Source organism: Carassius auratus, unplaced genomic scaffold (genome assembly GCF_003368295.1).
Source record: "Carassius auratus strain Wakin unplaced genomic scaffold, ASM336829v1 scaf_tig00008846, whole genome shotgun sequence".
NCBI classification, from domain to species: Eukaryota; Metazoa; Chordata; class Actinopteri; order Cypriniformes; family Cyprinidae; genus Carassius; species Carassius auratus.
This window is the reverse complement of record NW_020523980.1, coordinates 24,939-51,024: the sequence shown is the minus strand read 5'-3', so window position 1 is coordinate 51,024 and position 26,086 is coordinate 24,939. Positions and strand designations below refer to the sequence as shown.

Genomic DNA, 26,086 nt, shown 5'->3' with positions numbered 1-26,086 from the left:
GATGTTTCTATGTTTCAAGAAATATATAAGTAGAAAGCTGTGTACAATCAAATGACTATATAAGCTCATTCAGAACTTGATCAATGATCATTGTGTTCTTATTCCTGCAGTCACTAGAGTACTTTTAATAGCTATTCATTTATTTGCATTTTACCATTTTTGTACATATCTGATCCTGCATGGAATAGGACACTTCTTTATATTCAGCGATGTTTTCAAATAAACCCCACTTCTGCCTTATTGTGCAACGTTTGGTACAGTATGAACCCTCTGTAGGCTGCACGGCCGAGCTCGTCCGTCATGCCCCGGTGCATTGTGGTCGCTGTGAGGGGCGCATGCGCACAGCGGAGCTCCATCTTTCCATCTCGAGCGCAGAAGAGCAGCGGATGTGTTGATGCTTTTGGCCGTTTTGTTTTGATTTTTAAACGTCCGGAGTCGCTGCGAAACAAACCCGAGCGGACGCGCCCTCCGTTATTGTCCTCCCGGGAGCTTGCAGCCGACAGAAATGCGGCGTGTGGCGGGTGTTATGAGGTAGATTGAGCCGCTGCTGCTGCGCTTCGGCCGCGGAGACACATTTGAGTGTAAATCCGCTGCAGGAGAGTTTCCGGCCCGCGCGAGCAGGTACGTGCGTGCGGCGCGTGAGCTTCTGTGTGCGCGAGTGTATTTTAGTTGCGCGTGTGTCGTGTAGGTTAGCAGTTAGCTGTGTGTGTGTGTGTGTGTGTGTGTGTGCGTGCGCGCGCGCGCGCTGGGATTCACCCGCAGCCATAATGAGCCCGGAGCTTCATCCAGAGCCGAGCCTCGCTTCATCTGCTCGGGGTCTGTGTTGGTTATGTTCGTTATGAAGTGCAGAAATGAGTGATTGTGAACGTGATAGAGCTGTTGTTTGTCATCATACACACGAGTGTGAGCAGCAAATTTATCTGGCACTTATTGTTTGTAACTAGTTAGATTAGTCATCTTCTGGAGTGAATCTGTCTGATCAGATCCGAAACTAGCATTATTGAAAAGTCGGTTTGTAAATCGGTTAGCAGCTTAAGACAGGATCCATAATTAGCAGTCAGCGGGTGAATGTGACAGGCATGATGGGAATGATCTTATGAAGGGTTATATTCATCCTTTCATGTTAATGATGTTAATGACAGGTGGGCAGCACCTGGAGTGTGTCTCTCTCTCTTTCTCTCTCTCACACACACACACACACACAACATCAGCTCACAAACCACTGCAACTATTTTAAAGTGACATGACATACAGCCAAGTACGCTAACCCATACTCAGAATTTATGCTCTGCATTTAACCCATCCAAAGTGCACACACACACAGCAGTGAACACACACACACACACACACACACACACACCCGGAGCAGTGGGCATCATCTATGCTGCGGCGTCGGGGAGCAGTCAGGGGTTCAGTGTCTTGATCAAGGGCACCGCAGTCGTGGGATTACCGGCCCGGGACTCGAACCCACAAAACTAGGGTTAGGAGTCGAATTCTTTAACCACTAGGCCACGACTTCCCCGAAGTCAAGTGAAATGACAGCAGACCATACAACATCATACATGAGAGTGCAGTACACTTCATGAGTGATGTTAGTGTGTGTGAGAGAGAGTGTGTGTGTGTGTGAGATGGAGGGAGAGAGAGAGAGAGAGAGTGTGTGTGTGTGTGTGTGTGTGTGTGTGTGTGTGTGGTTCGCTCAGTCCTGTAGTGAGTCAGCAGCACTGTGACACAGGGATCTCAGTCTTTGCTGGTTTTTGTAGTCCGGCCTCGTCTCTGTCAGTCCAGCTGTGAGGATTGTTTGATCTGGACTCACACCTGTTCACACTGCAGTGCTGATGCTCTGGAGTGAAGTCAGATCTCATACACACTCCTAAGTCAGACCAGAATTCCCAACGTCTCAGTTCCTGATGTTTGTGCTTCAGAATAGAGGAGCTCTGATTAAAATCACTGTTTACAAGATGAGCTGAAATTCATCCATGACTTCAGTCAGACCTTTCTTGAAATCGTGCTGAAATCTAGAATGTGTTATGAACCCGTGCTGTTCAGATTATAAAGGTCGGCTGAGCATCATCTGCATGCTCTGGTTTCATCTCTCATAGACGGATCAGTGCTGAGCAATCAGGGCTCACATGTATGTTGTTTAGTGCATATATGTGTGTGTATATATATATATTCAGGTCACTGTACTGTGATCAACTACAGAGCGTTTGATGATTCTTCTTTGGTTGAGTCATTCACTGTATAAAGTACATCATAACAATATGATAAAATACTTAATGAAGTAAATAACAGAGACTGTGAAGTTTATTGTAGTGTCTATCTTTTTAATTTACAATTAATTGAATGAGAAATCATTAATGGTCAGGTGATTTGCATCTCTGCAGGAAATGACAAATATTTCTGATTTTGAAAAAAATGGTGTGTGTGTGCGTGTGTGTGTGTGCGTGTGTGTGTGTGTGTGTAGTTCTTCAGAGCCCCTCGTGTCTTTACTGGACGCAGATTGTCTCCTGAGTGTGAGAGATGCAGAACTGCAAATTATTTGATGACCGATTGATTATTAGCGTGTCTGCTAAATTAATTCTGCATGCTAGTTTGATTTGCAATTTTTTCAATAGATGTTAGGATTAAACGTTTATTGTTGTTTTTTTTATCCAAACATTTGACCAACAGACACTTTGTTCCTGACCGTTTCATTCTGAAGTCTCGATGGTGTGATTAGTGTTTGACTTAAAGCAGCATTTGGGGGAAATCTTCTATTTTACAGTTGTTTACAGTCAGTGTTTATTGCCTTATGTGTTGAGCAGCTACACATTGTAGTTTTTGTCTAATGAAGGTTTAATGTTTGCGTCAGAGCGACTGTAAAGGATCCGGAGACTGATGACTGAGGCGTTTGTGGAAGAAAGCTCTGGACTGGATCGGGCGTGTTGGAGTGTTGGGGTGTTGAGGTCTCACATATTTCTAGAAGTGGTCAGATTATAACCTGTTCTTTCTCTCTTTAGGAACCATGAATTTGCGAGAGCTGCAGCTAAACGGTCCATGATGAGCAGCATGTCTGAAGATCGTGAGGTGCGCTGTCTGCTGTAGAGACGCCACGCCTGACCCCTGACCCCTGACCTGACCCGACCCTGACCTGCGGGTCCCACTGCCTGCTGGGAGCTGCAACTGTTTTCAAGTGTTTAGTCATTTGAGGAGCTTTTATGTCCAGATCAGGAGCACTTTCAGACTCTTTTCTCATGGCTTTGATTGCTCAGACACTAGCAGCGGAGTTCCTGTCTGCATCGAGTGACAAAGGAATGAGGCTCTTTCTCTGGGCAGCGCTGTGAGCGTCTCGCTGCGGTCCGGCCGCAGATCCACCTCGCATTCAGGAACATTGTGCTCCGTCTTCCCTCTTCTGAGCGTCAGAATGAGACTTTGTGTCGGGACAGAGAGCAGTGTGTGATCCCTCACGAGCAGCTTTGCACTGATCCAGAAAGATGAATGGAGGACAGGAGAGGGCGGGTGTAGAGGGCAGAGGTCAGCTGGTCCAGGTGCCCATCGGCTGGCAGCGCAGGGTGGAGGCCTCGGGGGTGCTGTATATCAGGTATGGACCTCCTCTGTCTGGACACGCCAGGGTCCAGATTAACACCTGCCCAGATGAACTGTCCGTTTCATTTTCTTAACAGCTGTGAATCACTATTTTGCATTACTGTATTTTTCGGACTATAAGTCGCACCTGAGTATGTCGCATCAGTCCAAAAATACGTCAGGATGAGGAAAAAACATATAAGTCGCACTGGACTATAAGTCGCATTTATTTAGAACCAAGAACCAAGAGAAAACATGACCGTCTCCAGCCGTTAGAGGGCGCTCTATGTCTTCAGTGTAGACTACAGGACACTGAGCAGCACAGAGCGCCCTCTAGCGGCTGGAGACGGTAATGTGAACTCTTGCTTCATTTCTCTCGGTTCATGTCAAATGAATTTTGATAAATAAGTCGCACCTGACTATAAGTCGCAGGACCAACCAAACTATGAAAAAAAAGTGCGACTTATAATCCGGAAAATACAGTATTTGTATTTAAAATAGATTTTCTTCGATGTGACGGTGAATGTTTAGCTGTTTGCTGCATCATTTATGAGGTTGACACAAACGCTGAGACACGTTTTGAGGACAGTTCTGCATGTGCATTGCTGCAAAAAATAGGAAGATCCCAGATCAGCATCAGATGTTCAGTGTGTTGGTTCTGATCCTGATAATCACCAGCCCAAATCCAGCTCGCTCCTCAGAAGTGTCCCGGTGTGCAGCTTATCATTTCACCTAGTTCTCCATACACAGCATTTATTTGTAGGAAGGGTCTAACATTATGTTTGTAGATTTCTGTCTTTACTGTAATTGTGATTGTGTGTGTTTGTAGTCCGAGTGGATCAGTGCTGTCCTGCCTGGAGCAGGTGAAGTCGTATCTGCTGACCGATGGAACCTGTAAATGTGGTCTGGAGTGTCCACTCATCCTCCACAAGGTCAGTGCTCAGACTTCAGCCTGTCCATATCACAGACACAGACCTGCCGCAATAATCTATCTATATACATATATCGCCCATTATTTACATAAAAACGAATGTCACTTGTATTTTGCACCTTCCACTTGCGCCTGTGTGTTTTGCAGCTTCTCGAACACAACATGAGGTAGAGCTGAAGATCTTTGCCCGAACCCGATGGGACCTGATGGCTTTGGTCGGGTTCGGGCTTAATTTATATCATGTTAGGCGGGCTCGGGTCGGGTTCGGGCTTGCGCTCCGATCATGTGATGTGTTTCGTTAGCGCGAGAAAGATGCGAATGTATGCTGAGTAGGTGTAACGGAGGCTTGCCTCTGGCGATTATGCAACTAAAGCAAAGTCTGAGGTGTGGAAAAGTTTTGACCGTGTTTATAATGAGAATAATGAGTGAATAATGACATCATCAGTGAGCGCAGGAACACGCTAAAGACATCTACAGTGGATTCAATCATATTCCTCCAGAAAAACATGTAGACCTAGCCCAATCTCTGTGAGGAAAGGTTTTTCAAATGATAACTAAATATTCATTGAGTCTTAAATGCATAATGTGGACAGGGTATATACGCTAATGTTGGCATTATTCTTTTATTAAATATCATCTGCTAGTGTGAAGCAAATCTGGCGGAGACTTTATCTTAATTTCGTTATTGCCAAATACCCATCTTAATTAAGAATTTATCTTAATTTTATTTGTTAAAAAAGACTCGTTTTTATTGGTGCGTTGGTCTATTTATAGGTTAAATGAGCCTCTGTCAGCATATTACTCATTTATGCTTACTGTATAGAGTTAGGGGCTGTTTGGATGGGAGCGTAACTTCAGTGTGGTATCATTGACTTTGAGATCTACTCACTGTAAATGCAGGGGCGGACTCAACCAATAGGATACTGGCCAAACATATCTGGCCAATGCTTCAGTGTGTATTGGTGTTGAGTCCTGCGAGCTTGCGAATCCTATCATAATAATAACGTGTAGATACGATGTATATAAGAGGTTGGCTGTGCAGTGCAGACAGCTTCACTGATTATCACAGCGTCGTGAGATCGCGATGAACTGAAGTGAATCACAGCTTGTAGAGATTATAGAGGGACTGCTCTTGGTTAAACATTAGTTATTGTGTTGGGGCCCCATACCTGAAATTTGCTTAGGGCCCCCAAATCACATTATCCACCGCTGCCTAAATGTCACATCATATAAATAAAACTAACTGAAGTCTTGGTGTGATGTCTGTTGTCTCAGGTGTTCAGTTTTGACCGTGGTGCGGTGGTGAAGCAGAGGACTGCGGAGGATGTGAAGGCCGATGAGGATGTGACCAAGCTCTGCATCCACAAGAGGAAGCTGATCGCGGTGGCCACGCTGCACAAGAGCATGGAGCTGTCTCCTCCGTCTCTGACGCTCACCAGCCCCGGCGGAGGCACCAGTGAGCTTTTAGCACATTAATATGAACATTTTTGGAAGAGTGATTAATCTTTTATATTTTTATGCATATATATATATTTTCTCAATAATTGATTTATTCGACTGTGCATTGCAGCAGGGGTTTCTTTGTTGTAAATTAACTAATGTTAGCATTTTGATAAATATAATGAATTTCACAATATCACCTTTTATGGCAAATAACATTACTAGGGCCCTATGATTTCTATGGACTAGTATCTGTAAATATTAAACCACAAAAGTTGATTTAAATAGGAATCCTGTGTGTGTGAATGGCAACGGAACGGTTTCACTTACTACACACATATGAAGCGTGTGACGTTCGCAGTGATCTCAGCGTCTGTCTTCTCACTAAATGAGGACATTAACACGTGAACAACATCTCCAGAACTGCTCTGAGACTCACTTCATGAGCTTTAGACCGTTTGATTTGAGTAAAACTAGCATCATATCACATACACAGAACTGTACATTTGTACCAAAAATATATTACTGTTGTTCAGTAGATTGCACATACTACCACTACTAGAATGAAGCATTACTTTTTTAAGGGTATAATCACACAACATTTCCTCCATGTTTTAATTTTAATTGTAAATCCCCTTTGTTTGCCAAGAAATTAAGTTTGCGTAATTTTCAGTAATGTAAAGATAAATTAAATCAACGTTATATATTATTTTAAATACACAACACAAAACATTTCATAAGGCTATTTTAAGAATAAGTTTGAATAAATTACGTATGCCTAAAGACAGAATTGGATAACAATAAAACATGTTTGTTAAACTTTTAATAAATTGATTTGAAATTGTATTTTTCATGATTTTAATAAATTAGAAATGCTTCTAGATTAATACAATTTTTATTTAACGATTAAAAAGGAGTACAGAAAAATTAAAACTGAAAAAAAAAAAACTGAATCCAGAATATGACTCAAAACCCCCTAGCGGCTCGTATGCCCTCGCGAGGAAACCCTGAGCAATCGCATCAGTTTCTGCTCCTGAAATCACTGACAGCGACTCTCTCTTCCTGTAGGTGTGACCTCCGTGACCTCCGTGACCCCTGCCGCACAGCCGCGAGCAATAAGGAATAAAACCCACGAGGGTCAGCCAGAATGTAAGAACCCGTTCAAGGCGATGATGGCGGCGGGGCAGCGGCGCTTCTCTCCGGATCCGTGTGGCATGCAGAAGCAGGAGGTTTTCCCTGTGTATTCCCGGCAGAGACTGGCCAGCGGTGACCGTAGCGGGCATGTGGCCCTGCTGAGCCCTCCCTCGCAAGCCTTCGGGGACGGATCTCTGTCCCCACGAACAGATGCTCTCGGCAGTCCTGAAGGGTTTGTGCGCAACACCCCCTGCGGCTTCCAGGGGACCGGCAGTCCTGGGGCCATGCACAGCAGCAGCCGCATCCCTCTGTCTTCTCCTGGAGCCATGATCCACGGCTCTCCCGCCTCCCAGTCGTCCTGTGTCATGGCTGGAAGGATTAACATGCCTCTGTCCCCCCCAGTCTCCAACAAGAGCCCGATCATGAAGAAGCCCCTGTGCAACTACCCGGCCAGCATGGACTCGAGCAGGACTGTGTTTCATCACAAGGCCCCGTCTGCTCCCGGCCCCCCGCTGCCCCCTCCCTGTGCCCTGCAGAACAAACCGCTGTGCTCCGAGAAGGACCCTCTTGGCATCCTGGATCCAATCCCCAGTAAACCCAACCCCTCCACTTTCCACCCTAATGCCCACTCTCAGGTACCAATGATGAATGTAAACATCCCCCCCGCCATCGTCCCGCTCCCGAGCAATCTGCCTCTGCCCACAGTGAAGCCGGGGCCGGTGGGTCACATGCAGAGGACTCCACACACCGCCTCCATCTCCCCGTCGCCCGTCACCTCGCCCGTGCACATGTCTGGGCCGGCCTTGGGCCGCATGGAGGCATCTCCGCAGCGCTCCCGTTCCTCCTCCACCTCCTCGGAGCAGGGCAGCTTCGCCGTTCCCCCCTGCAGCAGTATGAAGATCCCGCCGCGCTCGCCCAGGTCCTCCATGAGCTCGCCCCGACCCGCTTTACCTTCCAGCCCATCTGGCAAGCCGGACAGTCTTCACCAGTACAAAGAAATACCCAGCCAGCTGCTGGCCGGGATGAGCGGTCAGCACAACCCCATGTATCCACCCGCCCCGCAGAAAGAGCACCCGGGCCTTTTGGGAATGCCACTGAACCAGATCCTTAACCAACACAATGCTGCCTCTTTCCCTGCCAGCAGTCTCCTCTCTGCGGCCGCCAAAGCACAGCTAGCAAATCAAAACAAGCTCGGAGGAGGCGGCGGTGCTTGTGTGGGAGGTGTGGCGAGCGCGGCGGCGTCTGATGCTAGCAGGGCTGTCGAAGGCCACAGTACTCTAAATACCATGTTACCACCCAACCCTTCCATGATCATGCCCAGCGGCGAGGGCCAGAGCGGACGGGCGGCGCTTCGAGACAAGCTCATGGCGCAGCAGCGTGACCCTCTCCGCAAGCGCAAGCTTCCTCCAAACGCTGCCAACCACGAGAACAGCTTCTTCAACATGTCCAGCATGAGGACGCCCTGTCCTTCCGCAGAGCATATGAGAAAAACCTCACGACTGTCCTCCAACACGTCAATGGCCCAGTTACTCCAGTCTCTGAGCAACCACAGCTCCCACATGAGCCGAGGCAGAAACCCAGGTGTGTCCGGCGCACAGGTCCAGCAGCGGCTGCACGGTCAGACGGAGGTCATGCTCGTCCCCGGAGCCGAGTCAGCGGCACACGCAGCCCAGGGCCAGTATCCGGGCATGATGAACCAGATGCAGGCCACAGCGATGGGAAACTGTGGACCCGTGAACCAAAGTGGACCGGTACCTGTCAGAAACCATGTGCTGGGACACGCCAGCGGTCACTTTCAGCAGCGAGTCCAGCCGAACGTCAGCTGTATGCTGCCCAGTGGCACTGATGCTGGCTGCTCACAGCCCCTGACCGATCGAGGTGAGGAGAATATCCAGTGCTTGAGTCTGTGTTGATGATCGTTAAACCAAATTGGTATTGAGAATTTCACTACCACTCTAATGTTGGCATCATGGCACCCTTATTTCAAATATAAATATGATTATACAGAAAATAATTACTTGTAAGGCGATTCCCCAGCTTGCATGATTTTAGGTTTTATTCAGCGTATGCCTAGTTCACACTGCACAATTTTAGCCCAATTTTCCACTCACTGACAGGTTTTGCAACCAAATTTGGATTGTCGGATTTTCATAGACAATGGCCGAAATCGGGGCAAACCGGTGCGTCGTTATCAAAGACGCAATCTGAGGAAATCACCAACACGTCGCCAACGCCCACAAAATATTTGGTATGCTAAATATCTGGAGCTGTTGGAGATTCACAGAGACGCTGTGTGCAATGATTTCTACTAAAAACTACACCGTGTTCTAAATCATTATGCAACATCAATAGGATTTCGGTACAATAAAGATTCATATTTTTGTTTGTGTTGTTTTTCACATCCATTTCAGGTAACTGGGATTAATCTCAGACTGGTTTGGTCAATAGTTTGCCAGGTCTTCTTAGGTCAATGGAAACCCTACTTAAAGAGGTTGTTCCACATTATCAAGCAAGTCACAGTTCTCATGAAATATGGTGAGGAAGAAAGATCTTTCATGGGATAGTGTGTTATCCTGCATGAAAATCCACAGCAGAAAATGGTCAGTTATGAACTCCACATATCTTGCAGAAGTCATTTTGACACCCTAAAATGACTCTCACTACCCAATACTCCAACCCAAATCATCACCCAGCGCCTCCTCGCTGATGTTGCAGTCTCGCTGGAATAGGACGGCCATTCATTCAATCAGAAATCCATTTATCCTGAAGCCTTTCTTAAGTGAATAACCCTATTTAAAAACAAGTCTTCATGTGTTTCTACGGTCACTGTGCAGGTTTCTCTTAGCAGCGACTGAAACACGGAGAGCATGGAGAAGATCTTGAGACTCCAGGAGCTTTAAACACCTGTCTGTTCCTCAGCAGCTGTTTGATAGAAACTTTCCTTAATAAATCTTCATCTGACCAAGATCTTATGTGCTCTAAGTCACTGTTTTAACGGTTCAATAATCTCTATGTGATTTTTGCTAAATATTGTGTGTTGATGCCTTTTGCAAGACATTGCATTGTTTCATACTTTTCATCTTCAAGATCTTTCTTCCTCACCATATTTCATGAGAACTGTGAATTGCTTAATAATGTGGAACAACCTCTTTAAGTAGGGTTTCCATTGACCTAAGAAGACCTGGCAAACTAAACCAGTCTGAGATTAATCCCAGTTACCTGAAATGTGAAACACAAGACAATCAAAAATATGAATCTTTATTGTATCGAAATCCTATTGATATGTTGCATAATGATTTGTACATCGGCGATGACCTAGAGCCAATGAGAGACCAAGATACAGGGCAGAGAGAAGTTGGGAGGAGTTATAGACCAGAATATAAGGATTTTAATAGATATATGAAGAATTGAATCATATAGAAACAAGCATAATCATTTGCTTGACCAGCCACAACATCAGCATAAGAACACTAATCCCTGTTCCCTGCATCTCCCTCTCGCGTTATTTCCTCATCACGTGTTGTTTGTGGAGCAGACAGAGCGGTCAGCGATTCTTCTTCTTGTGAAGTCGTGCTGTCCATCGTACATCGTGAACACCGCAGCAACTGAATGCTTCCCCAGAGAGTCACAGCGTGTGAAAACAACGGCGATCTGAAGAGTTTAGGAGTGAACTCTGCATTATGGGGGGGCAGTTCAATTAGCAGCTAGATTCGTAACGCCATCAAGTCAGTTCTTATAATGCGCTTAATCAGGGGTAAAAATGGTTTAATCCTCTGGGAAAAAACTGCCTTTTCCATGATTTCTTTTAATTTGCTTAAACAATAAGAGGGATTTTCTGATCTGATCTGAAGTGACGAGTCGTATCATCACCTGTTCCTGTAAGCGGGTTCTGCTGATGTGTGCAGCATCTTTTGATCATTATAGCCACCTCTGAACATTACCCAGAAACTAGGTTCTTTGGGCTGGTACTCGTTGTGTTTCCACCGCAGGAACCCGGATCTGAACCAGGCTCAAGTGAGAGCTCTAATTAAATTTATTTAGGTAGTACTTTACAATAATTCTTGTTAATATACTAAAATGAAAATAAAAGAGGCAATACTGTTTGTGGGGTTGTGTTTCTGGTTCAGTTGTTCCCGGTGATTTCGGTGGAAAGTGGTTAATGAGAGTCACTTGAAGCCAGTGTTCAAACCTCGGTCATTAAGTCAATCTATCAAAGTTAATTACATTGGAGAAAAGATTGCCTGCTGTCAGCTCACCATAATGTGTCATAATAGTAATACTTGTCATAATCACACTTAAAATCCAAATTCAGTAATATGTTAGACTGTAAGAAAAGGAGGTTAAAAAAGGAAAAAAGAGGTTGTGTCCTATTGAACATGTTCTGCTTCGGGCCGGTTTTCATGTTCTTGACCAGAGCACTTGCACTCACATGGTTAAAAACCTGTCTTATACCCTGTGCACACCCATCTTTCCTGACCTGTTCAGTCATCTGTGTGTGTGTGTGTGAGAATCATACCTCGGAAAGCACTACCAGTCATCTCACTGCTGTCTCCATGGCAGCCGCTGGCAGCAGTAGATCACACACACACACACACACACACGCAGTGGCGGCCGTTGTTCTGTGACACACAGCATTCAATATACAACACGACACGGCTGCTGGCGCACATGTGTTTCACTTCAGTGGATGTGTGTGAATTCAGTGTGAGGTTTAAGCTCGATTACACACTGAACGCACATCATGTGTTAGCAGTCATTGTGCCACCACACACTGTTTATCATCCAGCGGAGGATGTTACACACTGATCTGTAGCTCCGCAAACTACACACGCTCACAATAAACATCCTGGCTTTTATAAACTAAAGCTACTTGTTCCCGCTCTGGAGTCCAGCCTGATCTCTCACCTGTGCCTTCCTGGTGATTATCTTCATCAGGTGTGTTTGATCACCTGAAGGACAGTGAATCTCGAGGGATATTGAAGTATTTCACACATTTTAAGAGACTTCAAGTAATTATGTAATGAAATATCTGCAATTGTAATTTTGACATTTAAAGTTACAAGATTAGTAATCAAATCAGACTAGTCTTATGCTAAACGTATAATATTGTTTTACATCTTGTGTTTGTACTTTTTAAACATCCTGCTTGCATTCTTTTCCACATTTGGAGATGTGACTGGTGACGCTTCTGTGTTGCTAACAGGCGAGGCGGCGTCTCTGAGCTGCAGCATGGCTAACACTCCTCAGATGGGCAGCATGATGCCGGCCGCGGGGCACATGTACCACCATCAGCAGCAGCTGCGCCCGGCACTGCAGGGGGTCTCCGCTTATCCGGGTCAGGGGCATTCCTTCGCAACGGCTCCTTTTACAGACAGTAATGTTCCCAACTCCAACAGCTTGCCTTGCCTATACCAGGATTATCAGGTGACTCACTCAGTCCAATAAAAGTCCTTTCTTTGACTGTAGCTAGCCTGCTGTAAGTGACATACTTCTGTTTGTGTGGTTTTTGCTGTGTGTTCAGGGCTGCATGTCTGACGGTGGCCAGCCTGCTATGAGTTCTCATTCTGGAGACGCAGGCCTGTACCGAGAGGCTCCACAGAAGCTGCAGGGTCAGGGGAACGTTTCTATGGCGGGAGCGTCTGGAGGCCACAGTTCAGTGGAGTCTGTTGATGCAATCTACAGAGCGGTGGTGGACGCTGCCGGTAAAGGCATGCATGTGACCATCACCACCGGCGTGAGCGGCAGTACGCAGGCGAGCCCCGTCCCCGCGCTCAGTGCCATGAGTGCCTTCACCGCCTCCATCGGCCAGCCGCTCAGCCTACCTCACGCCGTTAATGCGGTCATACACGCGCCGCGTGGCTCGGAGGGGACGGAGCTGCCGTCGCAGCCTCAGCGTGGCCGAATGCAGCTGCCCAACCACACGCGCAGAAGCTCAGAGCATGGCAAGAACACGCCTGATGGTGCAGACACACACGAGTATTTCCGCTCACCTAGCGCCACCACACCTCGCCCGCAGTGGGACGAGCCCAACCACGCTCACTGGAGAGGTGAGGAGTTTCTGGAGTGCTCCACCCAGGTGCACAGCAGTCCATGCAGCAGCAGAAGAGAGAGGAAGACCGGAGTCATGGAGTGTCTGCAGGAGACCCGCGAGCCCTCCGACGCTCGGACAGATGACAGCGCTAGCCTGCGGTTTAACCACCGTGTGAGAGATCGACTGGAGCCGATGGAGCGCTGTGCTCCTCTCAATGGAGCGCTGCATCGCGGAGGATACGGAGAGCCGCTGACCGGAGACGACCAGTCACCCGGCTCCTCCACCAGCTTGGAAGGGCCACTGCTCAAAGACTACACTCACTTCAACGGGCACTTTAACGGACACTGTGTGCCCAGCCCCTCGGACACCAAGAGTCTCAGCAGCGAGGAGGAGCTGCGGCACCCCGACTCTCCTTCGGCCGAGCTGCTGCACTACAGGCCCAGGGCCTTCAATGTGGGCGAGCTGGTCTGGCCGATCAAAGGCTTCCCGCCCTGGCCGAACAAACTGATGGGAGAAGAGCATGGGCGCAATGCCAACATGCAGCTGTCAGAACAGGCCAAGGTAAGAGACGCTGCCTTGTCCTGTCTAAATGCCATTGAAGGTGCCTTACCCAAAAGTAAATTATTATACAACGTGAAAATGTTACAGAAACTTCATACGTCATTTTTGCCGTAGAGCAGTGGTTAGTGCAGCAGCCCAAACATTTCAGTGAGATTTGTCTCAGTGGTTTTGTCTCTGTTTGTCTAGATTAAGAGGGCTTTCAGATCAAATATTCAAGTCCTATTTAAAATGTTCAACTGCAGTAGTATATAGATCAGATAATAGGTTTCCTGGGTTCTGCTGTTGTGGTAACAGATCTGCTGTTTGAACTCTCTTTAGGTGGAACCAGAGAAGCTGAAAACACTAACACAAGACCTTCAGGTGCTGGACAGAACCAGCAAAAAAAACAGGAAGTAAGTTTCTCTGTAACACAGGGATCCTAAAAGCCTAAAAGTGTAAAGAAACATCTACAAGTGAACATAAGGTTAAAAGGGGATGCTCAAACAAGCTGAACAGGAGGTGTTACCTGGTGTTAAGATATAAAATTCATCTCAACTGAAAAAAGGTGCAACACTCTAGAAAAAAAAAACATCTACAAGTGAGAATGTTTCATTGTGTGTCTGAGTTTTTACATGCTGTTTGAGGGAAAGTAAAGTAGGGCTGGGTCAGAATATTCAATGGTCGGTGGGTTGGCATTAGATTTTCAGTCTTGAGATACAAATAACGGTCTTCATTCATGCTTGAATATAGCCCTTTTTACCATAGGGCCACACAGTTGTAAGGAATGTCAGGTACGGTTACAGTTGTATTTCCTGTGAGCCTGGTACGTTGCGGCACGAATACAAATCATTCTCAGCCTGGAATTCTCTGCACAAGACAAAGGCAGTGTGCCAAATATGTGAAATGAAACTGGTCTACCACAACAGCACATTGAGTTCTGCAAGTAGTATGCCTATAGTTTATTTTTGGTGTTAAAATAATTCTGAACGTGTCGCTTGTCCATATTGCATCAAAATGTGACACTGCACTCCTCTGGGTCCACGTCAACACACCCGCCACGCGTGAAGTCGATTGCATGGACGGTTCTCGACATAATAAAAATGCTGACAGAGACAGACACACAGAGATTCCTGCCTTTTATTAGAGAGAAGAATATTCTCAGCCGCTCCCTCCAAAGCTGGAATATTCAGTGTTGATTACTACCGAAGCTTCGAAGCTCAACATTTTTTATTGAGACCATCCCTAAAGTAAAGTAGTAAGTTGATGTTTCCACGATAAGACCATCACACAACCATCCTGTTCAAGCTTCTGTGTCCCGCTAGACTCACACAAGCTCATCTTTAAGATGCTCCCAGACTTTTTGATTCTACCATCAGCAAACACAGAAAACTGGATAATAGTATCAGTACTCTGTATTTGTTCATTTATACCTCAAAGTGACCTTCCGCCCAATTTCAAGTGACAGGATAACAGTTTTAAGTTCACATTTAAGTGCTTTTCACAATACATATAGTTTCAAACCAGCCTTATAGAAAATGCATGTTTCAGTGACAAGGTTATTTGAGCAGGGAAATTAATTTAACTCAAAGTTCTCTAATGTATGATTTTGAAAAAATGTTATGTCAGGAATAATGATAAATTGATCAAATATTGAAAGGAAAATCTAATATTATTTTATATTGATATTTACTTATTTTGATATTTGGTGCATTTAGCACCTTTTTTCTCTTTTTTTCTTCATTGCTACAATACTATTTGTCTCTTTAAAATACTTTGATCCATTAAAATAGAATGATTAGGCCGTAATAACAATAACTCATCGTAATCAGTAAGAAGTAATCTTCAAGTATTTAAAGGGATACTCTAACCCAAAATGAAAATTTTGTCATTAATCACCTACCCCCATGTCATTCTAAACTTGTAAAAGCTTTGTTTGTCTTTGGAACACAACTTTTTTGAATGAAAATCAGGAGGCTTGTGACGGTCCAATAGAGTAAAATACAATGTCAAGGTTCAGATAAGTAGAAAATATATCGTCAGAATAGTCCATCTGCCATCAGTGGTTTAACCGCGGCTGACACAGGAGAGCGTAAGCTGCTTGCGTTCAGCAGATATTCTCCAAAATGGCACTACAGTTAAACTACTAAAGGTATATGGACTATTCTGACAAAATCTTTCAAGTTTGGAATTATATGGGCATAAGTGATGGACAAAATTTTGGAGTATCCCTTTAACCTGTACCGAAATTATATCATACTATGTAGAGCCTCTAGGTGAACAATGAAGCTCAAGTAGAATTAAGTGAAAGGTCATTATATTTTACTGCGTTCTTGGGATCTAACAATATCAAAATCTCACAGTACGATACAATTTCGATATTGACCTCACGGTACGATATTTATTGCGATATTGTGGAAAAGCTCACAGTTTGTTTGTAATACTGACATTTATTCTGCTTTTGCCAGTCAACAGGCAATTTATTGTTGTATTTATGGATCCATGACAACATAAAACGCTGATCACATAGTGCATTTAAAGTGCTAGTTGTAGTCAGGAACATCAATATTCTGTATAGTAATATTTGGTTGCATAACTGATTCTTCTGGGCAATGTTCAAGTTAAGAAGCAACTAGAACAATTGTAAACAATAGGGAATTCCTTTTAAGTGCAAACAAAGATCAAGTTAAGTCAGTTTAAATGTGCAAGGCAAATAAAAGCAGCCTTTTAAAACTGGTATTTAGGAACATAACTTAAACTTAAATAAAATAGTCAGTCAAAAGCCTTTAAAAAAAACACTGACCTATCATTTAGCTTATGTTCACGTTTTTCATCAGAAAGATCAAAATATCTACATTGCAAGGGAGAAGAAGAGACCTCTGGGCATTTACAATATCCCCTGCTGTTGAAAATACCCTTTCACTGGGCACCGAGGTAGCGGGTATACACAGGTAGGTCTTTGCTAATGAAGACAGAATAGGATACCGCCCTGCATTGTCTCTCCACCACTTAAGAGGGCAAGCAGACAGAGAAACTAATGCTTCTTTGCAGTAAGAGTCAATTTCTTCCTGTATTCCACCTGTGACTTGAATACTGCTAAACGAAGAGCCAAGGAGGTCCTCAAGAGCATGCTTCTTAAGAGGAGGCACAAAGCTCGCGTTGCTGTCGTCCAGATCTGCTCGATGTGGGCTCCTGGGCAGCACATCTTGGTCCTGGTTCATAAATGATAAAAAGACATCATATAAGCATTTTGTTACATTTTATTGTAGTTCTCTCCATTTTCTCTATGGCACAGCGTTAAAAAATTTTACCTGTTGTTGCATCTGTGATGCTTTGAACTTTATTCTTTCAAAGACATCCTCTCTCTCTCCACTGCCTAGATGTTGCAAGGTCCGAAAGCGTGGATCCAAAGCACTGCTCTCCTGCATGAACTTTTCATCCTCTCCTTGGTATCTGTCAGTAAGATCCTTCAGAATGGCTACCTTCATCTGAGCAATGCCATTTGAGTCGTGATTATCTGTGGCCATGCTGTCTTGAATCATTTGTTTTAGTGGTGAAAGGAGATATTGTTGGTTGCAACTCATCACAGAGAACATTTGAGGCCTTTTTTATTGGTAAAAGAATCTTCACAAGATCCTCTGCATTTGCAATGTCAGATGTGTCCAAAGTGTCAATTTCACGTGACTTGTGTCTCAGTTCATCACTCAGTAGGGCTGCAGCAACAGCTTGTTGCTGTTCAAGGTAGCGCTCCACCATGTCCAGAGAGCTATTCCATCTTGTCACTACATCAATAATGTGTTTATGTACAGGGAGATTGAGTAGTTTTTGTTTGGTGGTCAGCACGGCTGTAGAACTGCGGTGAAAAAAACGTGCTACACGTCTGACTCTACCTAGGAGGCGGCTCACTGCGTTGACCTTTTAAACCTGCTTGGGAGGCCAGGTTTAGTGTGTGCTCAAAGCACCGTATGTGAGGGGACAGTTCGGCTTCATTTACTGCTACTCCCATGTTGCTTGCGTTGTCTGTAACAACAGCGTTCCTTGTTCCAATCTTGTCCAGCCCCCACTCTTTGACTGCAGATTTAAGGACTTCGGCTATGTTTACGCCAGTGTGTGATTCACTAAGCTGTCTAGTTTGTAAAACGTAACTCTGCATTTCCCATTCACTCGTCAAAACATGTGCGGTAATAGTGATGTAACTGTGAGTCGCTCTGGAAGTCCACCCATCAGTGGTAATAGCAATGCACTCAGACTGTTCAACATGACACGTTCTTTTGTCTCACGGTAAAGAGCAGGGAACACAGTTTGACTAAAATGAGCCCGCGACGGCATTTGATACTTCGGCTCAAGCTTGGCCACTAACCTTTTAAATCCTTTGCAATCTACTGCAGAAAAGGGACGTAAATCACACGCTATGTATTCCACGATGTACCTCGTGATTTCTTGAGCCCTTGCGCTGTTGTGTGGTATAGTTGTTGAAAATGCCTCCTTCAGGGTTTTTTGACCGGACAGGACTTTCTTTGTGAGAGAATCTGCAAACTTTTCGGGATGATGGGTCGTCAGATGACTTCGCATGTTGCTTGTGTTTCCTGTGTTGTATCGCAGTTTACTGTGCCAGTGCTTGCACATAGTCCATTATCCGTCCACCACCTTCTCTCCTTTTGCATTTTTTGACACGGCGAAACCAAAATGTTTCCAGACATCTGATTTAAAAGCTGCAGGGGCTGGCACAATCTCAACTCCGGTTTTGTTGTTTTCATCCTTACAAGTATAGCTGTCATTTATGCTGGCTTGCTGTGAGCTTGTGTGGACAGCGTGCAATCCTATTGGGTTAACAACAGTTGTTGTGATGACACAGCGCAAAGGATCATTGTCTATGTCGTTAACAATGATTTGTTCCACGGGACTGTGTTTATTCCTCTTGCTTTTTGACCGACACCTGTCCTTTTAATATTGTAACCCAACGACGACGATATCGAGACACGTTTACCACCGCGATATCGTCAATATTGTTACATCCGTAGTTATTAAAGGTATAATTCACCCAAAAATTAAATTGTGATGTTTATTTGTTTAACCCCAGGATATTTAAGATTGAGGTGACTTTGTTTCTTCAGTAGAACACAAACTGAGATTTTTAGCTCAAACCATTGCAGTCAATCAGTCTTATTATGTAATGCGCATTTCCACCGAAATTACCAGGAACATTTGTACCAGGAACTTTTTTTCTCCCCAGACCTGTTGCTTTCTGCATTTCCACCGCGGTCTAAAGTACTGGGAAGATTAGGCAAATAGACTGGTGACGTAGGTCTGTGCGCGTTTCTCAATACAAAGTACGCTGATTTTGGACGTGCACCATCGGTAGTTCAAACTTTGCTCATTCTACTCGGGAGTGTGATGTCCGCGACGACGCAAATCCGGTAATTCTGCAAAAAGCAGCATACTTGATAACTTCAGTTAGCTGACCATGGCTACTGCAATTTACCTCTGTATATTTACAATAAAACGAAATAGGATATCAAATACCACTGCCTCCTTTCGTTTTCATTTAAACATAATTTCATTTTTTCATAAACAGCTGCAGAACTGTACTTATTCAGGGATATGTGTATATTCAGCCATTACAATGAAACGAAATATTATATAAATTTGCCTTTTTTATTTTCATTTTAACATATAGATAAATTTAATACAGACCAAAGGTTGGATTGGGGGGGATCTTCAGCCAAAGTAAGTGACTGCTTCTTTCGGGTTGGTCGCTGCAATTTCGGATGGGAAGGTGAGTCTCTGACTTAAGTCTACCCGCATTTCCCAGTCCCGGGCTGTGTTCGTCTGGCAGCGAACGATTGGTCAACCGTTTCTCCCCTTCCCTGATGAAGGTTGTTGGTTGCTGAAAAGTAGTGTGAGCTTCCAGGTGCAAGGCGTTAACAGTTACCCTCTTACTCTCTAGGGTAGCATCCAGGCACTTCATCACTTGGTTGTGGCGCCAGGTGTATCTGCCTTTCATAAGGCTGGTTTTGCAGCCCACCAGGATGTGTTTCAGGGTTGCTGGGGCAGGACACTCGAGGCAGGTTGGATCCTCTCCAAACCAGAGAGGTAGGTTGGTTGGTGGCACAACCAACACCTGTCCGCTTCCTCCTGATGACGCACCTCATCAACCACCAGGTGCTGCCGTTCAGCTGGAATGGCTTTCTGCCATGTGGGTGTTGTTGCTCCCAACCCTAGGCCCCCTCTGCCTTGTTGGACTTGGCCCACTATGTCCCAGTGTCTCAGAGCAGATTTTGCTAGTGCCCCTGCTACCCCTGGCCTCCACTTCCTTCCTGTGGCTAATGCGGGAGCAGCCCTTCTGACAAAGGGATCCCGGGATTCTGTGAGGGTCATTTCGAGCCTTGCTTTAGAGCATTTGTACTCCTCCACCAGGCCTATACTGCTGAGGCATCTGGGTAGTATCCTGCTTCAGTTGTTCCACCTGTTCAGTGTCTTTGAGATCTGTGTTGTACCACCAACCAAGGCTTTTGATTGGCTTCTCCAGGATAGTTGGTATCAGCTCGTCATTGATGTGGTAAATCTCATTTATGATCTGACCCTTCACAATGGAGATACTGCGGGATTTGCTGGGTTTGATCTTCATTCGTGCACATCTGATGTTTTCTTGGAGATGTACAGCAGGCATTTGGTGCATGCGTTAGTCATTGTTATGGTCGTCATGTCATCCATATACGCCCTGATTGGAGGAAGCCGCAGCCCGCTCTTCAGGCGTTCCCCTCCAACCACCCATCGAGATGCCCAAATTATTAACTCCATTGCCATGGTGAAGGCCAGTGGGGAGATCGTGCAGCCTGCCATTATGCCTATCTTCATGGCATGTCATCGGGGATGGTGGCTGGCACCTTCCTCTGATTGTCGGAGTAGGTCTTTCTCAGGTGCTCCTCCAGTTCCCTTACAGGCACTTTGAGAGTCCCAGTTTTCTCCTTGGCAAAGAGGTCTTTGGTGAACTTGTAGGGATCTCTATAGAAGGCAGTTGCTGTTTGCTTTTTCTTATGTTCAGCCAAAGTTTTCTTATGTTGTTTTCTCAAGCATTCAGCTTTTCGCAGTGTTGCAAGGCGCTGCTTGCTATCACCCTGTAACACCTATATTCCTTCCCTTTCCGCTTCTGTTGCCTTCTTCCACTGTCTTCTTAGGCATCTTCTCTCTTTCACAAGTCGCTCAATCTTTTGCTGTCTCCTGGACTTAAGATGGGCTGAAGGTTGCTTCGGAGTACTGTAGTCCTTGCGTTTCACTCCAAATCTCTCTGTGCCGTAGCTGTAGATGATCTCTCCTATCTTCTCCAATTTTCTTTTGACACTCCCTTTTAGACCTTCTAGGAGATGGACGAGGTCTGTGTCAATGGTTCCCCACTTCCCCACAAGAATTTGAGGCTTTCGTCCATCCATTTTCTTCTCTAATGCTTGCTGTGACTGTATGGGATCTAGGCACATGTCCATTGGTGGAGCTGTGTCTGACAAAGCCTTGTCTGGGGTGCTGATACCCTGTGGGCTGTGGTGAGTATCCTAGAACTTAAAGGTACAGCACGCACATCCTAAACCTTAAAACTGGGTGCTGGGCAAACAAGTAGTTGCAAAGGTAAACAATGAGTCCGCACACCAGAAAATGCTCCTTAGCAATTTTAATGATTGCTCACCACGTGTAACGTTTCAGGTCCAAGCCCTTCATCAGACATGTTAGGGTGCCTTGCGGGGTCCCTTGGTAAGCTTTTTCGGGCACTTTTCCTGCCCTAGTGGATCTTGAGTCCCTTCTTCAATGTAATCTTATTCCTGCCTCAGATACAGCTTTGTAATTTGTGTCCTGCCAGTGCTGTTAGTCCGTCAACTAACAAATACTTTGAATCTGTATGATTCAGATTTTATCCAGGAGAGTACTGTCGTGGAATCTGTTCACAGGACTACTCTGCTGATTGCCAGAGAAAGCTCAGTCTCAAGAAGTTTGGCTAGCTGAGCTCCATTCAGGGCTGCACATAACTGCCATCGAGGGATGATATGTCACCATTTAAGATCTACTTTAGACCTGGACATGATCAAGGCAAGTTGAACTTGACCTCTAGTTTCAGTTTATCTTCAGGGACTCATACTTGACCTTGTAGAGTCCAACCCACGTGTGGCTGCAGGGTCCCTGGTGGACTGGTTCTCTGGGGGTTATTATGTTAGGATGGTCTTCTCTGATCCACAGCAATGGGCTGGCTTTATGAATGGGAAGAAGTGGTAAACCTCCCAAGTGGCTGAATTTCTTTTGAAGGGCAGCAACAGGATATAAATGTTCTGCCAGGCTCAAGGGTTACGCTGTAAAATCTCTCTCAATAAGATAGCTTTTATAAGGTTGAGATCTTGAAAGAAACTGCTGTACCATGGAGCTTTGTGACTGTCCTGGGAGACCTAGTCTTTGAGCTGCAGATTACAGAATGATTGTGCACTCAGAACTGTAATCTAGAATGGCATATGTATCTAAGCTCTTACCGTTGTGTTACATGATCACTGTAATGACCTTGAGAAGGTCTTGACTGGACACTTCAGGCCAATCCATATACAGTGGAGTGCTGGTAGAGCAGACAAGGCAGGTGCCTTCCTGATGGAGGTTTTGCAAGTGCACAAACAGCTTCTTTAAAGTGCACTTTATACTTCAATGGGAACATCCACACTTCCAACATCTATTGTTCATCTTTATCCAGTCAGTCACTTGGTCTTTAGAAAGAGCCTGGAAGGACATACGCTGGTTCAGGTAAATGTAGTAATGGCAGACGGTGTAAATAAACCTTAGCAATTTAGCAAAGTCAAGAACTGTGTACACTATACCTAGTTGATAACTCATGTGTCTTCTGAAGGATGACCGCAACTCTGGAGGTAGTTTGGTGAGAATTTGTGCCATGTGGGATCCACAATGTAACAACTTCTTCTGTACCCAGTGTCTTAAGGAGGCCTAAAATGCCCAAACCTCATAGTGAGTGCTACCAAAGTGTCTCAATATGAAGTAAGGGAGTTCAAGAATGAATCTGTTGTCAGACGGGCTTGCATTAGGCCTGTGCGATTTGGGGAAAATATCTAATTCAGATTTTTTTTTTTTTGACATATTGCGATTTGATTTGTGATTTTAATTTAAATTTGCAAAGTCAAGCTTCAGCTCAGTATTGTCAATAATGTTCAGTTTCCATGTTAATTTTTTTTTTCAGCCGGCAAGATTATAAATATGTAACTTCTTTTACAGAATTAACTTAATTACTGAATTATTTGATTATAATTTTTTTTAAAAATAAGGACTATTTCTTTAGTCTATTATTAAAGTATTACATACACTCACCTAAATGATTATTAGGAACACCTGTTCAATTTCTCATTAAGGCAATTATATAATCAACCAATCACATGGCAGTTTCCTCAATGCATTTATGGGTGTGATCCTGGTCAAGACAATCTCCTGAACTCCAAACTGAATGTCAGAATGGGAAAGAAAGGTCATTTAAGCAATTTTGAGTGTGGCATGGTTGAGTATTTCACAATCTGCTCAGTTACTGGGATTTTCACATACAACCATTTCTAGGATTTACAAAGAATGGTGTGAAAAGGGAAAAACATCCAGTATGTGGCAGTCCTGTGGGTGAAAATGCCTTGTTGATGCTAGAGGTCAGAGGAGAATGGGCCGACTGATTCAAGCTGATAGAAGAGCAACTTTGAAATAACCACTCGTTACAACTGAGGTATGCAGCAAAGCATTTGTGAAGCCACAACACGCACAACCTTGAGGCGGATGGGCTACAACAGCAGAAGACCCCACCAGGTACCACTCATCTCCACTACAAATAGGAAAAAGAGGCTACAATTTGCACGAGCTCACCAAAATTGGACAGTTGAAGATTTGAAAAATGTTTCCAGGTCTGATGAGACTCGATTTCTGTTGAGACATTCAGATGGTAGAGTCAGAATTTGGCGTAAACAGAATGAGAACATGGACCCATCATGACTTGTTACCACTGTGCAGGCTGGTGGTGGTGGTGGTGGTGTAATGGTGTGGGGGATGTTTTCTTCGCACACTTTAGGTCCCTTAGTGCCATTTGGGCATCGTTTAAATGCCACGGCCTACCTGAGCATTGTTTCTGACCATGTCCATCGCTTTATGATCACCGTGTACCCATCCTCTGATGGCTACTTCAAGCAGGATAATGCACCATGTCACAAAGCTTGAATCATTTTAAATTGGTTTCTTGAACATGACAATGAGTTCACTGAAATAAAATGCCCTCCACAGTCACCAGATCTCAACCCAATAGAGCATCTTTGGGATGTGGTGGAACAGGAGCTTCGTGCCCTGGATGTGCATCCCACAAATCTCCATCAAGTGCAAGATGCGATCCTATCAATATGGGCCAACATTTCTAAAGAATGCTTTCAGCACCTTGTTGAATCAATGCCACGTAGAATTAAGGCAGTTCTGAAGACGAAAGGGGGTCAAACACAGTATTAGTATGGTGTTCCTAATAATTCTTTAGATGAGTGTATGTTACATTGTATTCGAGATTTTAAGAACAAGTGGAAAATGTGCTGAATGTTTCATTTCATTCAAGTGATATTAGCAAGCAGCTAGACTGAATTTACATTAGTTTTAAACGCGGAGCCAGGCATGAGTTGACGCAGGTTGGCGCGTGTGTCAAACCTCATCCATACTGCCAGATGCGCTTGAGAAGCTTTGCGGTGCAAGGCCGCACGAGAATATAACAGAGCTTTACGAAACCGGCTGTGTGAATGTGGCGAGTGTGAACGGTGGTACAGGATTCGCTCCGTGTGGGTAAGAGAGGAGCGAGTATGAGAAGCATTCAGAGACGAAGGCTGTGTGCGGTCTTCTGAATTGGGAATAGCGAACATGCATTATAAATGGAGAGATAAAATGTGTAAGATAACATTCATGTACTAAGAATGTATCTTTTATTCTCCAGTACCAAAATCAGAACCGATAAGGGAGCTCTTGAACATTAATTCTTGCATTGTGACGCAGCTCTTGCAAATTACCTTTTTGGATCATTGTCTGTCGTTCCGAAGCTTACGGTACATAACGTTTTTCTTAAGTTCTAATTTGCCTAACTGTTGATCTGAACCTGTAGATGCCATGATCCCACTCTCCCACTTTTTTTTTTTAAATGGTGGGTGTCTACGCAGTTGGTTAGAGCGAGCTGATTGGGGAGAATGGAGGTGCAATTTAAAAAAAGTAATGGGTTGAATGTCACATGTCTCATGAGTTTCTACTTCAAATCTGAAGAAGATACCATGAAAAATTAGATTCCTGCAACCATTTTTATGAGACTTTGAATTGTTTTTAAAGGTATACTATTAATGCATCTCGTGCCTCTCTCTCTCAGGGCGGGAAAACTGAATCATCATCTAGAAGCTGCGATTCATGAGGCCATGAGTGAGTTGGACAAGATGTCTGGAACTGTGAGTTTCACATACACAAACATCTCATAACACTGGCTCTGACTGGATGAAGGGATGATACAGTGAAGCTGTTGTCTGTCCATCTGCAGGTTCACCAGGATCATCAAGTCAAACTGCCCAAACCCAAGAGGAGGAAGATCTCCAGATAACAGCAGCATCAGGCATCAATGTCTCTCTCTCTTTGATCGTGGTGCTACACTCTAGCAGAAGGCTCATTGTGGCTCCGCCCTCATCCAATGACTGACAGGTGCTGGATCAGCCAATTAGTAAAGGCAGCAAAAACAACTTGCTGAAGAACTATTTTTTTCTAGCGTACAAGGAAAAATATAAAAATGCAAAAAAAAAAAAGTAAAAATAATTACTGCATTTAAGAACACAGACAGTCCAAATATTTCTGATATGTTTTCAATGTGTATATATACAATACAGAAATGTCATGGTAAAAACATGGGAAGAAGTGTAAATACTGTAGGATAATGACATGTACAAGCCAACTCAATGCACACTTTATCTTCAGCTGTACAAAACACAAAACAGAAATGTCTCATCGGTCCATAAGGCCCAGCGACATTACAATGAATAAGAGTCAATCTGAGACTCTTCTGAGCTTCAGTTTGAGTTGTATTTTGAGTGTGTGTGTGTGTGTGTGTGTGTGTGTCTGTCTGTCTGTCTCGGAGTGGACTTCACCAGCTAAATGAGGTAGATGGGTGTGACTCGAGCTTGTGGGCTTCTATATATATATATATATATATATATATATATATATATATTTATATATATATATATATATATATATATATATATATATATATATATAGAGCGAGAGAGAGAGATAGTTTAGGTCTTCCAGCACTAAACACTAATACACGAATATGTTTATAATTGTCCCGTGACATTTTGCTGCGTTTGTTTTATTTTTTGTTGACTTTATATGGTTGTGTTGGTCTTTCCTTTGTGGATTTGTTGTATTTGAGTTAG

The 26,086-nt window shown here is 44.4% G+C and overlaps 1 protein-coding gene across 1 annotated transcript; it reads left to right on the top strand.

Moving 5' to 3' along the window:
• The first annotated feature begins 354 nt into the window (after positions 1-354).
• On the top strand, positions 355-25,477 carry mbd5 (methyl-CpG binding domain protein 5). The gene is made up of 10 exons (XM_026245338.1): positions 355-621; positions 3,000-3,580; positions 4,394-4,496; positions 5,771-5,951; positions 7,004-8,947; positions 12,273-12,493; positions 12,591-13,661; positions 13,980-14,053; positions 25,033-25,108; positions 25,198-25,477. The coding sequence occupies exons 2-10, from the start codon at positions 3,474-3,476 to the stop codon at positions 25,255-25,257; spliced, it is 3,837 nt and encodes a 1,278-aa protein (XP_026101123.1). The 5' UTR covers positions 355-621; positions 3,000-3,473; the 3' UTR covers positions 25,258-25,477.
• Positions 25,478-26,086: the final 609 nt, after the last annotated feature.